At 37.1% G+C, this 13,662-nt stretch overlaps 1 protein-coding gene across 24 annotated transcripts in view; it reads right to left on the bottom strand.

The window, feature by feature from the left end:
- Positions 1-13,662, bottom strand: part of HDAC9 (histone deacetylase 9) — a 939,894-nt gene that overhangs the window by 224,167 nt on the left and 702,065 nt on the right. For all 24 annotated transcript variants that reach the window (XM_019825556.2, XM_045053248.1, XM_045053242.1 and 21 more), the window contains one exon: positions 10,000-10,107. In XM_019825556.2, the coding sequence (XP_019681115.1) occupies positions 10,000-10,107 (108 nt within the window). The remainder of the gene's footprint in view (positions 1-9,999; positions 10,108-13,662) is intronic.

Below are 13,662 nucleotides of genomic sequence, written 5' to 3'. Positions count from 1 at the left end.
TATTTTACTCCCAGTACTGACAAGTCTTTAGTCTATCTGATATAGTCCACAGCTTCTCAGCTACAGAAAGTTTCATCTTTAGATATTAAAAAGTCCAGTTCAGCCTAATTAAACTCTTTAGTGTCACATCACATGCAAAGCTCTTCTCCACTGACCTGCTGACCCACAGAACTGGGAACCAGTAGTGGGCAAATGTGATGCGTCTATCTGTGTGTGCTGAAGGAGGAGGCCCCACTATGTTCACACCTAGCTTATGGCTCCTCCAGCTCTGGAGGGTGGGAGAATAAAAGGATAAAAGCTTTGAATTAGCAGAGCAGTTTGGAGATCTCTTTTGGCTTTTGGAATGCCCTCTGTCATGGCAGGAATCCAAATGCTTGTCCCTCTTTCAATGGGAACATTCACAGGTTCCTCAGAGTTACTGTCAGTGAGCTCCAATCTGCAAGGTTCACCGATGTAGGCAATGAACTCACCAGCAAGCCTCATCAGCTCTTCTTCACATTTCTAGTTACAATCACTGGGCAATACAGTGAGGGAGGGAGGAGATCTTCCCTGGAAGGCAGACTTCTTTGGTGACATATGGCTTTCATCCAAAGTGTCCACTGCCCCACAAATGGGGAAAAAATAACCACCACCACCACCACCACAAAAATAAAAACAAAACAAAACACCTTGCTCCACCAACAGTGCCAAGTTTCACTGTTCACCCCTCTCTCTTCAACCTGCCCACATGGCAGTTTCAGCCAGCTCTCCACTTCGTATTCTCCAGGAGACAAATTTAGGCATTCTTCTATCTTTACCCAGCTCCCAAACTCCTGATACCTATGCCAGGCCCTCTTGTGAACTTCTTCATACCCTATCCTGGTAGTAGTGTAGAGACATCCTACAAAGTTCTGTAATTCAACATGCATCAAGCCATGGACTGAAAAGCCACTCATCCCCCTTGCAGACATAAATGATTTCCTTAGACTTCTTCCCCACCTCTTACACATTTGGCTTAGGCTGGGGGGAAGCACAGGAAGGGAAAAGAGCATAAGAGTCAAAATATTTATAGTCCATTTGAAGAATCTTCCATTAACCACATGTCTGTTATCTCACTTTTTGTTATATAAACTTTTTGTTAGATGAGATAATTGCAGGCCTATTTAGCTATATTTTAATAAATTCATTGAAATGGTGTCTATCGCATGTAATTAATAATCATTGTCCTCAGCTTGGGAACTTGGTCGAAATTAGAGTCAACACAAATATTGCATTCTATACTTTACTTGTTGTACCATTTCAGGATGGAGAGTATACTTTTTAAGAAAGGCCAAACTGGTGGCAAAATGTATTTGAAGTGGCAATGCAACTTTCCTTATCTATAATCAGTATATAATGTAGTCGCTACCCTTATTCCTGAAGCTATTAGAAATACACTTTTAGTTTTCATTGCTACCTTCATATGCACATATGTGAGTATGCTGTATAACATGTGTGTGTGTACATTCCATCATTTTGCCTATGACTATCTCTCTAACATCAACTTCTGCGAGAACCTTGGCAGATAATTCAGATGTAGACACATGGCCATCTTGCAGTTTAGTTTCTTAAACATGTCAAAACTTACTCCACCCTACAAGAAAGATTTTGTATTTGCTTTTTTCTTTGTATGGAATACTCCTTTCCCACGTATCTACATGATTCTTCCCTATTTCATTCAGCAAAGATTTCTCCCTATCAGTAAGGTATTCCTGAAAACCCAAGCTAGCAGAGCCCTCCCTCAGGTTCCCTCTAAAACTCTTTCATGCTTTATTTTTTATCCATAGCATGCATCTTCAGCTGAACTTGTATCATTGGGTATTTGTTTATTTATCCTTGCTCTCCCTGATAGCACCTAATTTCCTTGTCTTGGTATTTTCAGTATTTATAGTAGTTCCTAGCATGTAATAGATGCTTAGAATATGTATTTATTTTATACATTTATATTATAATTAGTAATTAAAATCAGCAACTTTCAGTCAGATGCAGTTGACTTACACAAAGTATCATCATGGAGCTGCATTAAAGTTCAGTTTAGCTAATATATATATTTAAACAATTTGAGTCAGCAAAATCCACGATTAGATACATGGTAAGCAAAATACAGAGTATCAAAGCCAAAAAGAAGATATTAAAAGTAATCAGAGGGAAAAAGACATATATTTACAAGAATTCCAACTGATTGGCAATTGATACTTTCCATGTCAAAACTGGAAACCGAAAGAGCATGAAGGATCTTAAAAGCGCTGAAACAGTCAACCCTGAACTGCTTTCAAGAATGAGGGCAAAAAGATACAATAGCTAAAAAAAAAACTGAGAAACCATCACTAAAGAAACTTCTAAAAAATGTACTGGAATAAAGAAAACAATCCCAGAATAGGGATCTCAGATACAAAGATAAATGGTGAAAAAGGAAAAGTATCACTATGTGAACAAGTATAAAGAAACACTAATGGTTTGGGGTGCCTGCTGGCTCAGTTCATTAAGTGTCCAACTCTTGGTTTCGGCTCAGGTCATGACCTCATGGTTCATGAGTTCGACCCCCATGTTAGGCTCTGTGCTGGAGCGTGCCTGGGATTCTCTTTTCTCTCCTCTCCCTCTCCACCCTCCCCCTCTCAAAATAAATAAACTTTAAAAAAAGAAACACTAATGGTTTAGAACAGTATAATGTCTCATTAGTGATATCATTTTTTTTTTTAACCTGAAATACTGAACTATAACAGCTTATAAAGTTAGGACAGGATAATTGTCTTTAAGACATTCTAAAATACTTGTATTGATAGGAGAAGGAAGAGAGTGATTAAGTTTATGATCCATTAAATCGGTTAAATTTTAAAACACAATTCATAGATATGTGTATATTTTTAAAAATTAGAGGTAATATAGAATGAGAAAAAAACTTTCAATTGAAAAAAAAAGCAATGGGTAAGCGAAGGAAAGGGGACACACAAATAATAGGAAAAAACGAAATATAATGATAGAAATAAATACATTTGCATATGCTACTAATCATGTTAAATAAAAATGAGTTGACTTGCTAAGTTAAAATATACAGTCAGATTAGAAAACAAAATCCAGACATGAGCTATTTATAGGAAAGACAGTAAATGATGAACGAAGCAAATGCTAGGGGGAAAAAGCTAGCAATGCAGTATTAGTATTATTCAAGTATAAGTGAGAGCAAAGAACCTTACTTGAGATAATTATTTAATATCAATAAAAGGTTTAAGAAGGATATAACAGTATTAACTTGTCTATATCTATATAGAGACAACTAAAAGGTAACACCATACTGAAGAGACTGGCAAACATTCAAAAATCTGAAAATGTCAAATGTAGACAAGAGTGGGGGGCCTGAAATTGGCAGAGTAACTATTTGTTTTCTATGTGTTGTCTCTTTTTGTTCCTCGATTCGTCTATTACTGACTTCTTTTAAGTTAAGTAGGTCCTCTATATTGCACCATTTTAATTTCCTTGCCATTTCTTTTATATATGTTCTTTTATATTCTTTTATGTATTTTTAACATTTATTTATTTTTGAGATAGAGAGAGACAGAGCATGAATAGGGGAGGGGCAGAGAGAGAGGGAGACACAGAATCGGAAACAGGCTCCAGGCTCCGAGCCATCAGCCCAGAGCCCGACGCGGGGCTCGAACCCACGGACCGTGAGATCATGACCCGAGCTGAAGCTGGACGCTCAACTGACCGAGCCACCCAGGCGCCCCTCTTTAATATATTTTTGAGTTGTTTTCTTACTGGTTGCCCAGTGGATTATAATTAACATTTAACAAACTAGTTCAGACATGAACTAAATTTCAATAGTATCAAAAAACTTTGTTTTGCTGTTACATAGCTCCATGTCTCATGCTCTCCTTTGGGCTGATATCATCACACCAATTTCATCTTTATACACTGTATGCCCACCAACACAGATCCATGGCTATTGTTCTATGCAGTTGTCTTTTAAATCTGAGAAAAGCGAGAGTTACAAACAAAAAATACAAATATACTATAATTTATATTTATTTACATACATACTTTTACTGGTGTTCTTTATTTATTCATGTTGATTCATCTGTTTCCTTGCATGTCTCATAATTTTATGTTGAAAACTGGACATTTTAAACAATGTAATATGGCAATTCTGGAAATCAAATTTTCATACCTCCCTAGGGCTTGTCACTGTTTTTTTTTAGAGTTATTTTCTTTATTGAATTAAAACTATAGTGTGTATAAAATAACAATGTATACACAGATTATATGTCGCTGTTGTTTTGTTTATTGCCTTTTCTGAGTTAATTCTATAAAATCTGTATTCTATGTTGAGTGTGGTACTTTAGTTTCTGCTTAGTGGTCAATAAATGATTGGACAAAAATTCCCTTAAATGCTTGCAAATGAATGGTCTCCAGCCTTTTTCAAGGGGCTGGATGTGTGTATGTGTGTGTGTTTGGGTGTTGAACACATTTTCAATATTTAACCAGGCAGTTGATAATTTCACCTTGGCCTTCACTTCCTCTTTAAGCAGAGCCTGAAAAGTCAGCCTGAAAAATGAGAGCTTAGGGCCTTGTCAGATCTTTCCTGCGTGTGAACATAGTCCTATCATGCATGTGGCCTTCTGGACTCATGGTATTTGATGGGGCTTTTCATAGCCCTTAGCACATCTCCTTCCCCAGTTTTTCCTTTGAAGCTTTTGGTTACTCTATCATATTCTCCACTGTCATCTACTGCTTCAGGTAGCCATGAAGTTATTAACCAATTGCCTTGATTTTTCAACAACTGTTTCTAGGGAAAAGGCTTCTCATGTCAGTTGAACTCCAAGTCTAATCAGATAAAGACGGTCTTGCAAGTAGAGTCTGGTACTGAAGCACCAAACAGGCCCAATAATGACAATTCTCAGGGAATGAGGCTTTGAAGAAGCCCCCATTCTGCACCCTCTGGAGACTGCCAAGTTACTGGTTTTCACTGAAAAATGCAGGCTGTTATTTGTTAAGGCTACTGTGGAGCTAGAAAGAGTAAGATGAGAATAGGGTGAATTAAACCACCACAAAGCTCACTGTTCTTACCAAGATTCAGCTGGTTTTGTTTTGAATACATGCTTCCTGAGTTGTTGCAAACTTTTGGTTGCTTTCCAGAGTTCTTAAAAAATTTATCCTGACAAATTCTGCCAGTTCTATCATTGATTTTATGGAGAAAAGAGTTTTCAGAGGTTTAAACTGCCAATTTTTGCTGATGTCACTGTGGCAAATAACTTTGGAATTCGACTTTGCATTTCTTACTGAAATTAACTATGTTTCTAGCGTAGGAGCTTGCCATTTTACTCTTTGTAATGCCATAGTGAAATAGCAGGCATGTTAAAGATATTCATAGCAGCATTACTCAAATGAGCAAAAACCTGGAAATTAAAAAGTCCAACAGAATAAACAAATTATGATGTACAAAGGAATACTTCTTTACAATGAAAATGAATGAATCACAGCTAAATAAATTCATATGGAGAAATCCTTATGATTTTAAGTGGAGGGAAAGAAATCTGAGGAATACGTTTAATTATTATTGTAATTATAATTAATTATAATTAATACATTTAATTACTGAGAGAACTTTAACAGTGTGACTAAAGTATTTTTTTTAAGTTGAACAGTTCATAGGTATATAGATTACCATTATGGTTTGTAAGTTATTAATGTAATTTGTCTTTTTGTAGGTTTTAAATATTTTATAATAATAAAATGAGTATATAGACTATTTGAAAAAGATTTCTTTAACCTATTTTTTTCTTTCTGTATTTGTGTTATTTCCATAAGAAATTCCTTATAGGGTACTTGAAAAAGAACAGAGGGTCAGGAGATTTACGGGTTTGCCATTTACTAAACTGGGTACAGGATCCAAAAACTTACTTGATGTCTCTGAGCTGGTATCCTATTGGTGATACTTCCATCAAAGGTCATTATGAGAATTATGACAAATTACATGTAAACTGCCCAGCCTGGAGCAGGTACTCAACAAATAGCAGGTCTTATTAGCAACAAGGCATCACAATATCCATTTAAACATTAAAGAAATCCATTCATCATTCAGACTACCAGGGGGTTTCTTTGACAAAAATTTCCAGATAACTAAAGCAATTTTCATTAATTTAATTTAATTTATTTTAAGGAGAGAGAGTGTGCAAGCTAGGAGAGGGATGAAGGGAGAGAGAGAATCTTAAGCAGGCTCCATGCTCAGTATGGACACAACATAGGGCTCCAACCCACGACCCTGGATCATGACCTGAGCCTCAATCAAGAGTCAGATGCTTAACCAACTAAGCCACCCAGAAGCCCCAACAATTTTTACTTTTTACGATGATATTATAGCATTGCCAAAATAGCATCAAAATTCATCCTCATAGTAAAGCTTGATATGTGTTCAATCATTTTTTTTCCAGCTTTACTGAGGTATAATTGACAAAATTTTTATGTACTTAAGGTATGCATCATAATATTTTACACCATTCTTTGAACCAAGTAATGAACTATTTATAACTTGAAAAAATACTCTTTTTTAAAAAGATACATCTATTTCTAGACATAATTTCTTAAATGTGCTATAGAACAATAAAACCATTTTCAGGTAAGTATTCTTCCAATTACAGTTCCCAATACACCTAACATTTCAGCATTTTCAGAATATTTGTGTTCCTTTGTACTACAATCTGAGAAAGGGCCAACTTGGGCTTCTCTAGATTCCAGAAATTTCCATTTGTGTGCATGTTTTACACATATAGATATGCATGTATATCTTGTTAAAAACCTGGAAAACTTGAAAGTCCCCATAATTTCCACTGAACTCCACCGAGCATGCCCATTCTTTGTAAATACACCAATTTACTGCTATAGTTTGCCACACATGGTCTGTTCAAGCATCAAAATGAAACCCACTTTCTGTGCCTTTTTCATTCCCTTAATTCTTAACGTTTATTTATTTTTTGGGACAGAGAGAGACAGAGCATGAACGGGCAAGGGGCAGAGAGAGAGGGAGACACAGAATCGGAAACAGGCTCCAGGCTCTGAGCCATCAGCCCAGAGCCCGACGCGGGGCTCGAACTCACGGACCGCGAGATCGTGACCTGGCTGAAGTCGGATGCTTAACCAACTGCGCCACCCAGGCGCCCCATCATTCCCTTAATTCTTTCAGCCCATCAGTACCCTCAGGTGAATAATGGACAGAACCTGTCAACAGTAAGGGGTATCACAATAAGTTAAGCATCAAGCAAATAGTCCAGGTAATCAAATCTGTCCTCAGCATTTTCCTTTCTCATACAAACTTATCTCCTGGGTCCCCATTCTCTATGAGTTTAGTAACCTAACCTCCAGCTGTCTCCCACCTCTCAGTTCAGTACTCCATCCAGGCCCACCTTATTTGAAATAAAGCTCTTAATTATTCTCTGTTTTCTAAGCAAAATTAGTGCAGTCTCACAAAATAGAGCATTATAATGTGCCAGTTTTGTTTCAGTGAGTTATTGATTTACTAGTAGAACATATGAGAACTGAATGCAGATGCTGAAAACCAAAAAATTAACACTGAAGTTTTCTTATCAGAGGCTAACTTACCAGTGTCCTCAAATAAGCTTCTCTGTTCTCTTCATAGATTTGAATGAAGTGACTCCACAGCCAGGAGTGTGAACTGCACTGGCCAGCAAGTGTACCAGCCCTGTCATACTGGAGGCTGGACACTGAGTGACATTTCTGCTTAGCTAGAGGTCCTCAAACATGGCTCTCTACCTCAGTTCTTCACTGTGGCTACAAATCATTTGTAACTGCTACCTTTCCCACATGGCATTCCCACAGGCCTCCTAAAATTATTAGCAATCAGGAGGTTCAGTCTCTTGACCTGTCAGCAGTAGTGCCTTTGTTATAGTCCTGTCTTGGACTTTTACTTTGGGCTTAACAATCAGAAAGATAAATGAGCTGCAATATCTCAAATATTCATCAAAATAAGTTGAAATCAATTTTAGAATATCTATTATTTGATGTGCCATAGTATGTATATTTGAGAATCAAATCTAATTTTCATTTGCAAACAGCACCACGTACAACATTCAACATTATAAATTCCACCCTCATGATTTTGCAGAACAAGAAACTGAAGCCCAAAGAATTTAAATGATTTGCCACCAATAACAGAGGATTTAAGTGGCAGACCTTAGACCAAAATTTCTTGATTTTTAGGCTGGCTCTTATTCTCTCATCTTCTCTCCTCTATTTTTTTTAACCATACCTGCTAATTTCTCAACCAAGGGGGAAGAAAGCATTTGTACAAATCTTTGTTCTTAATATAAATAGTCAGTGTTGGTACAGCTGGTGGTCACCATGTCCATGCTATATGTTATTGACACTTTGTTTGTAATTGGCTATTTTAAATGACTACCTCCTAAAAAAGAGAAATAGGTTTCTGTTAAACACTCTTCACATGTACATTTGGCAATTCTGTATTTCCTAAGGCTACTAACAATGATGATTTTGAGTGTACTATGCAGGCATTATGCTTGAAAATTATTGATTAAACTCCCACAGAATCAAAACAATTAGAAATTGTGCATGCTAACATAATCATTTTCTTTGTTGTTAAATGGGTCTGCGACAGCATTGTCTTCTAAAAATTATAGTACTATGCCTTAGCTGTTGTATGTTTTTTGAATTCCTTTGAAAATAACACCTTCAAATATTATTTTTTTTAAATGTCAATTTAGTCCAATGCTACACGTGACATACTCAAACAGGAAGAATTATTGTTAAAGTGCTACTGGGAGACAGCCAAAACATCTCTGTAAGGCTGATTCCTTTCCTCTTTGCAATAGCTCATTACCAAAGGTAAAGACTGAGTAGTATGCACCACATTACTGGCCCCATAAATCCCCTAAGACGAGCAATCAATGTTCTGATGCTAATCATGTCAACTACACATAAAGCTTCTTAAGACTTCTTAAAGAGTTACAGCAAAGACTTCTGGGAAGATAATATATGGTAAAGTGTACCTTCCTATCCTCCTTTTTTTAACACAAGTGGAACAGTCAGGTGTAATTGAATAAAGATTCATTAGATAAAAAGAAAAATAATCCTAATTAGATTTTAGATAAACAAAATTTGTGGTGCCTATATTGTTCACATCATATTTCCCCTAATCCCTATAATTGCTAAAAATACCAAATCAAATACCACTCAGATTTCCTTACAAAGTGTGTGAACTAGTGCATTAAAAAGCCAGGTTAGCACCAACAAAGTTTATAGGGGCAACTGCATTCAAGACGCACATGGCATACCTTTAAATAGCACTGTTAAAATACCAAATAAAATGTCAAAATCTGTCAGGTCTCTGGCTTTTATAAATTGTTTAGACTGGGAAACACTGGGGTTTGGACATTGTTCTTTTCATGTGATGTAGAAAAGAAGAGACTGTAAAAAGAAAAGAACAATAAAGCGTAGATCATTTTTGAAGTTCTTTCATGGAAAAACATACTCTGGATCATTACCCTTTTAATCAACAATTTCCTTCTTCCTCCCAATCCTTCCCGTCTGGTATTTACCTTTCTCCCCCTTCCCTCCCCTCTCTCTGGGTGGTATTCTGAGCTTATACGAGTATTCAGTAATCATATTTTAAAAATTGCTTCAAAAGAGAATCCCAGGAGGGCATGACAGACATGCATATACTGGGTTTTTTAACCTGGACCATAGCTTTACTCACCATGTCTATGCTCTTAAAAACACACCAGAGTGCCCTGACCGCAGTTTCCCCAAGGAGAGGAAGGCCTTCTGAGCAGGACCAGCTACTACCTACCTACAGACTAGTTATTATCACACCTTAGTGGCCATCTTTCTGCCCTCTTCCCTCCGCCCCTTTTCTTTTATTACCACACCACACTCCCACAATTCCCAAACAACAACATCAGTGTTTCAGCTTCTTCTCTGGATTTCCCACACTTAATGCAACCCAGACCTCACCTTCAGCTCTCCTGAGGCCACTTTGGAAGCCAGCTCGATGACACAGCCAACAGCCATGCGTGCAGCACCGGACGAGTGCAGCTCATTCCAAATGGTGTCACTGTCCACCTGAGCAAACAGTCAGCACAGCCCGAAGAAACGAGAGAGGGAAAATGAGAAGGACAAGGAATAGATGAAAAAGGGAGGGAGGGGGAGGGAAGAAGAGGAGAAGGGAAGAGAGAGAGAAAGCAAATTTGTGAGGAAGGGCTGGCAGGCTAACAACCTATGTACAATAACATTAGTCTTCCACCCTGGCCAGCTGAAAAGACCTTCTGGACACGGCTTTGCTTATACTTTTTCTCTATACTGACTTCTCCAATGGAAACACATTCCTGCCATGCCTCACTGCCATTCCCTGTTTAGATTTCTCATTACAAACAGCATTACATAGGCCGGATCTGGCATAGTTACAGGCCTGCTAGAAACCAGGCCCCAGTAGTAGATAGAGTAAAAGCTAAGAGCACTTAGCTATACATAAAAATCGGATTTGCAAGTGCTCGTGGGGGAAAATTCAAATACCTTTCTGGCTGCAGGTTTACCGGGAGCCAAAGACAATTATTAGGCAGGTAGCAGTAGCAGTCAGTGAGTAGGAAGTAGCAACCACAGTTCAGGTTCTCCAACTAAATGGAAGGAGTGTGTGGTCCTCACACTTAAAACATTCACAATATTCAACTGCAAGGAACAATATGGTTTTCAAAGTAGAAGCTTAAAATTTCTAACATTTATTACAGTTTGGCAGCTGGTCTTCATGAATATTGGTATTATTAAAATTGGGGAGGCCATTAAGATACATGGTTGCTTCTATAAGAGAACATTCTTATGAAAACAAAGTATGAACTGATATTTTTGATTTACCTTTATCAAATACTGTTTACTCTTTTTCATGCATCCAATAAGATAACATATAACAAGGACAAGAAAAGTACAACAGTGTTTATAAAGATATATATATGTTACATATATTTATGTGTAAAATATTTCTTAATATATGTAAAAAAAAAAAAACGAATGGTAGAGGTCTTTAAAGTTACAACACATAAATTACTTCAAGCACCAGGAAATGTAATAAAAAATTTGTGACTGTGCAAGTAGAAAGACTTTTTGAATTGGTCAAAGAAGGGAAATCCCACACAAAATAAAGATATTTTTAAAAGAATTAAAGAGACCTAATGACGTGGAACAAATACAATAAATAACAATTACACATATTCACAATGCATTAAGCAGTTTCCTAAGCATTTTAACATGCCTTTTCTCATGAGATCCTTACCAACTTAAATTGTCAAGATCAATGAATAAATAAATAATAAGTGAGAACCATAAATAAATAGGAAAATTAGGATCTTTTCAACAACAGCAGAGTGGTGGTGAAGAGAGGTTTCTGAATCAAACTGTCACAGTGAGGTTATGGCTACCACTAAAACCTGAATGACAGTGGGAAACTAATTAACATCTCTGCGTTTTGGTTCCCTTACCTGTGACACACCAACTTTTTAAAGTACCATCCACATATGATTTTGGTGAGGATTAAATGAGTAAGTGATAAGCAAATGTTAGGTACTACTATTTAGGCTACTATTAAACCCATTTAAAATGCCTTACACATAGTACCAGCCTAATAAGTGTTTATTGAATGAGCACACCGGGGCTTAGAGAAGCTACTCAGCTGACCCAAAACCTTCACACAGACCCCTGACTCTGACATCACCTGTCTTTCTACTACACTCCTGAAATAACTCTTGCTTTCTAAGAACATCAAGCCTTTGTCATAGTCAACACCACCATGGTAAACACTACCGGCTACAAAGTGAAAGAATCATCAAATGGACATGGGAACCAAATCATTTGCCCTCCAAACCAAAAGCTTTATTTTTACTGAACAATGTAAGCACTTATCTGAGCTTCATATAAACATATCCTTGAGGAAGATAGTTGTTCAAGTTTAATATGAAAACCAACATTTACATTGTGCTGCATCATTTTTAGTCAGTATTACAGAGCTACAGGTGCCATAGAAAGTCCTCATTAATCAGAGTTAAAGTTGGGGCACCTGGGTGGCGTAGCCAGTTAAACGTCCACTCTGAATTTTGGCTCAGGTCATGATCTAACACTTTGAGCCCTGTGTTGGGCTCTGTGCTGATATTGTGGAGCCTGACTGGGATTCCCTCTCTGTCCCTCCCCTGCGTGCATGCTCTCTCTCTCCCTCTCTTCCTCCCTCTCCCTCTCCCTCTCCCTCTCTTCCTCCCTCTCCCTCTCTCTCTCTCTCCCCCAAAATAAATAAATATTTAAAAGCCAAATTTAAAATTATTGTAAAAGCAAGCAAACATAAAACATATGAATCAATCCCAAAGACGTGGGGCGCCTGGGTGGCTCAGTTGGTTAAGCAACCGACTTCGGCTCAAGTCATGATCTCACAGTTTGTGAGTTTGAGCCCCGTGTCGGGCTCTGTGCTGACAGGTCAGAGCCTGGAGCCTACTTAGGATTCTGGCTCTCCCCCTCTCTCTGCCCCTCCCCTGCTCATGCTCTGTGTCTCTGTTTCTCAATAATAAATAAATGTTAAAAAAAAATTAAAAATAAATAAATAAATCCCAAAGACTTAATGAGTAACTCAAAACCACACATAATTCTACATATAATTCCACATATAATTCCTTTTTACTTGACTTTGGAATATACTCAGAAGATTTTGGAATTCTTGTAGAGATAAAATTCTGTGTCTGTGCCATCAATTTTTGTGTATAAACTTCTACTAATCAAGATACTTACTTTTTTTAAATTTGGCTAACATTTGTTAGGTACCCACTATGTAACAGATGCTAAGAGTTATATAGTATGGGGGTTACTTTTGTCAAAAAGGTATGATCATTGGTTGAAAGAATGCTAGACACATAGATGCTTAATGGATACTTGAGATTTTGACTACATCCAAAGTTCAGGCTTATCCTTAAACAGGTTCATTAGGGATCTATGAAATTTATCAGCCATTTATTTACTTACATTTAAACGTGAAAAACATGTATTTAAAGAACTATTTCAACCTGTTTTATGTATATTTACTTTATAACTAACTTAATAATGGTCAAGTTTTTTGGATATAATCTTTCCATAAATGGTAACTGTATTTAATTCTGAATTTATTAACAGATGTTGTCTTAGCTCACCTGCCATAACAAAATATCATGCACTGAGAGGCTTAAATAACAAGATTTTATTTCTCCCAGTTCAGGAGGCTAGGAAGTCCAAGAAGGTATCAGCCAATTTGGTTTCTAGTTAAAATTCTGTTTCAGGTTTCATCCTGGCTTGCAGATGGCTGCCTTTTCACTATGTCCTCACATGGCCTTTCCTCAGTAAGTGCATGTAGAGAGAGACCCCTCTCTCTTCCTCTTCTTATAAAGCTACCATTCTATTAAAGATCCCATCCATATGACCACCTTTAACCTTAATTACCCTCAAAAAAACCCTATTAAATTAAATCACATCAGGAGTTAGGGCTTCAAAATATGAATTGGGGGAAGGATACAATTCAGTATGTAGCAAGGTTATAACCCAAAAACTTGTTTATAAGTCAATTTATAATCATATTTTCCTAAGACATTGTGTTCCAAGTAGTTTTTCAGGACCATT

Source organism: Felis catus, chromosome A2 (assembly GCF_018350175.1).
Source record: "Felis catus isolate Fca126 chromosome A2, F.catus_Fca126_mat1.0, whole genome shotgun sequence".
NCBI lineage: Eukaryota > Metazoa > Chordata > Mammalia > Carnivora > Felidae > Felis > Felis catus.
This window is presented reverse-complemented; position numbering and strand designations above follow the sequence as displayed.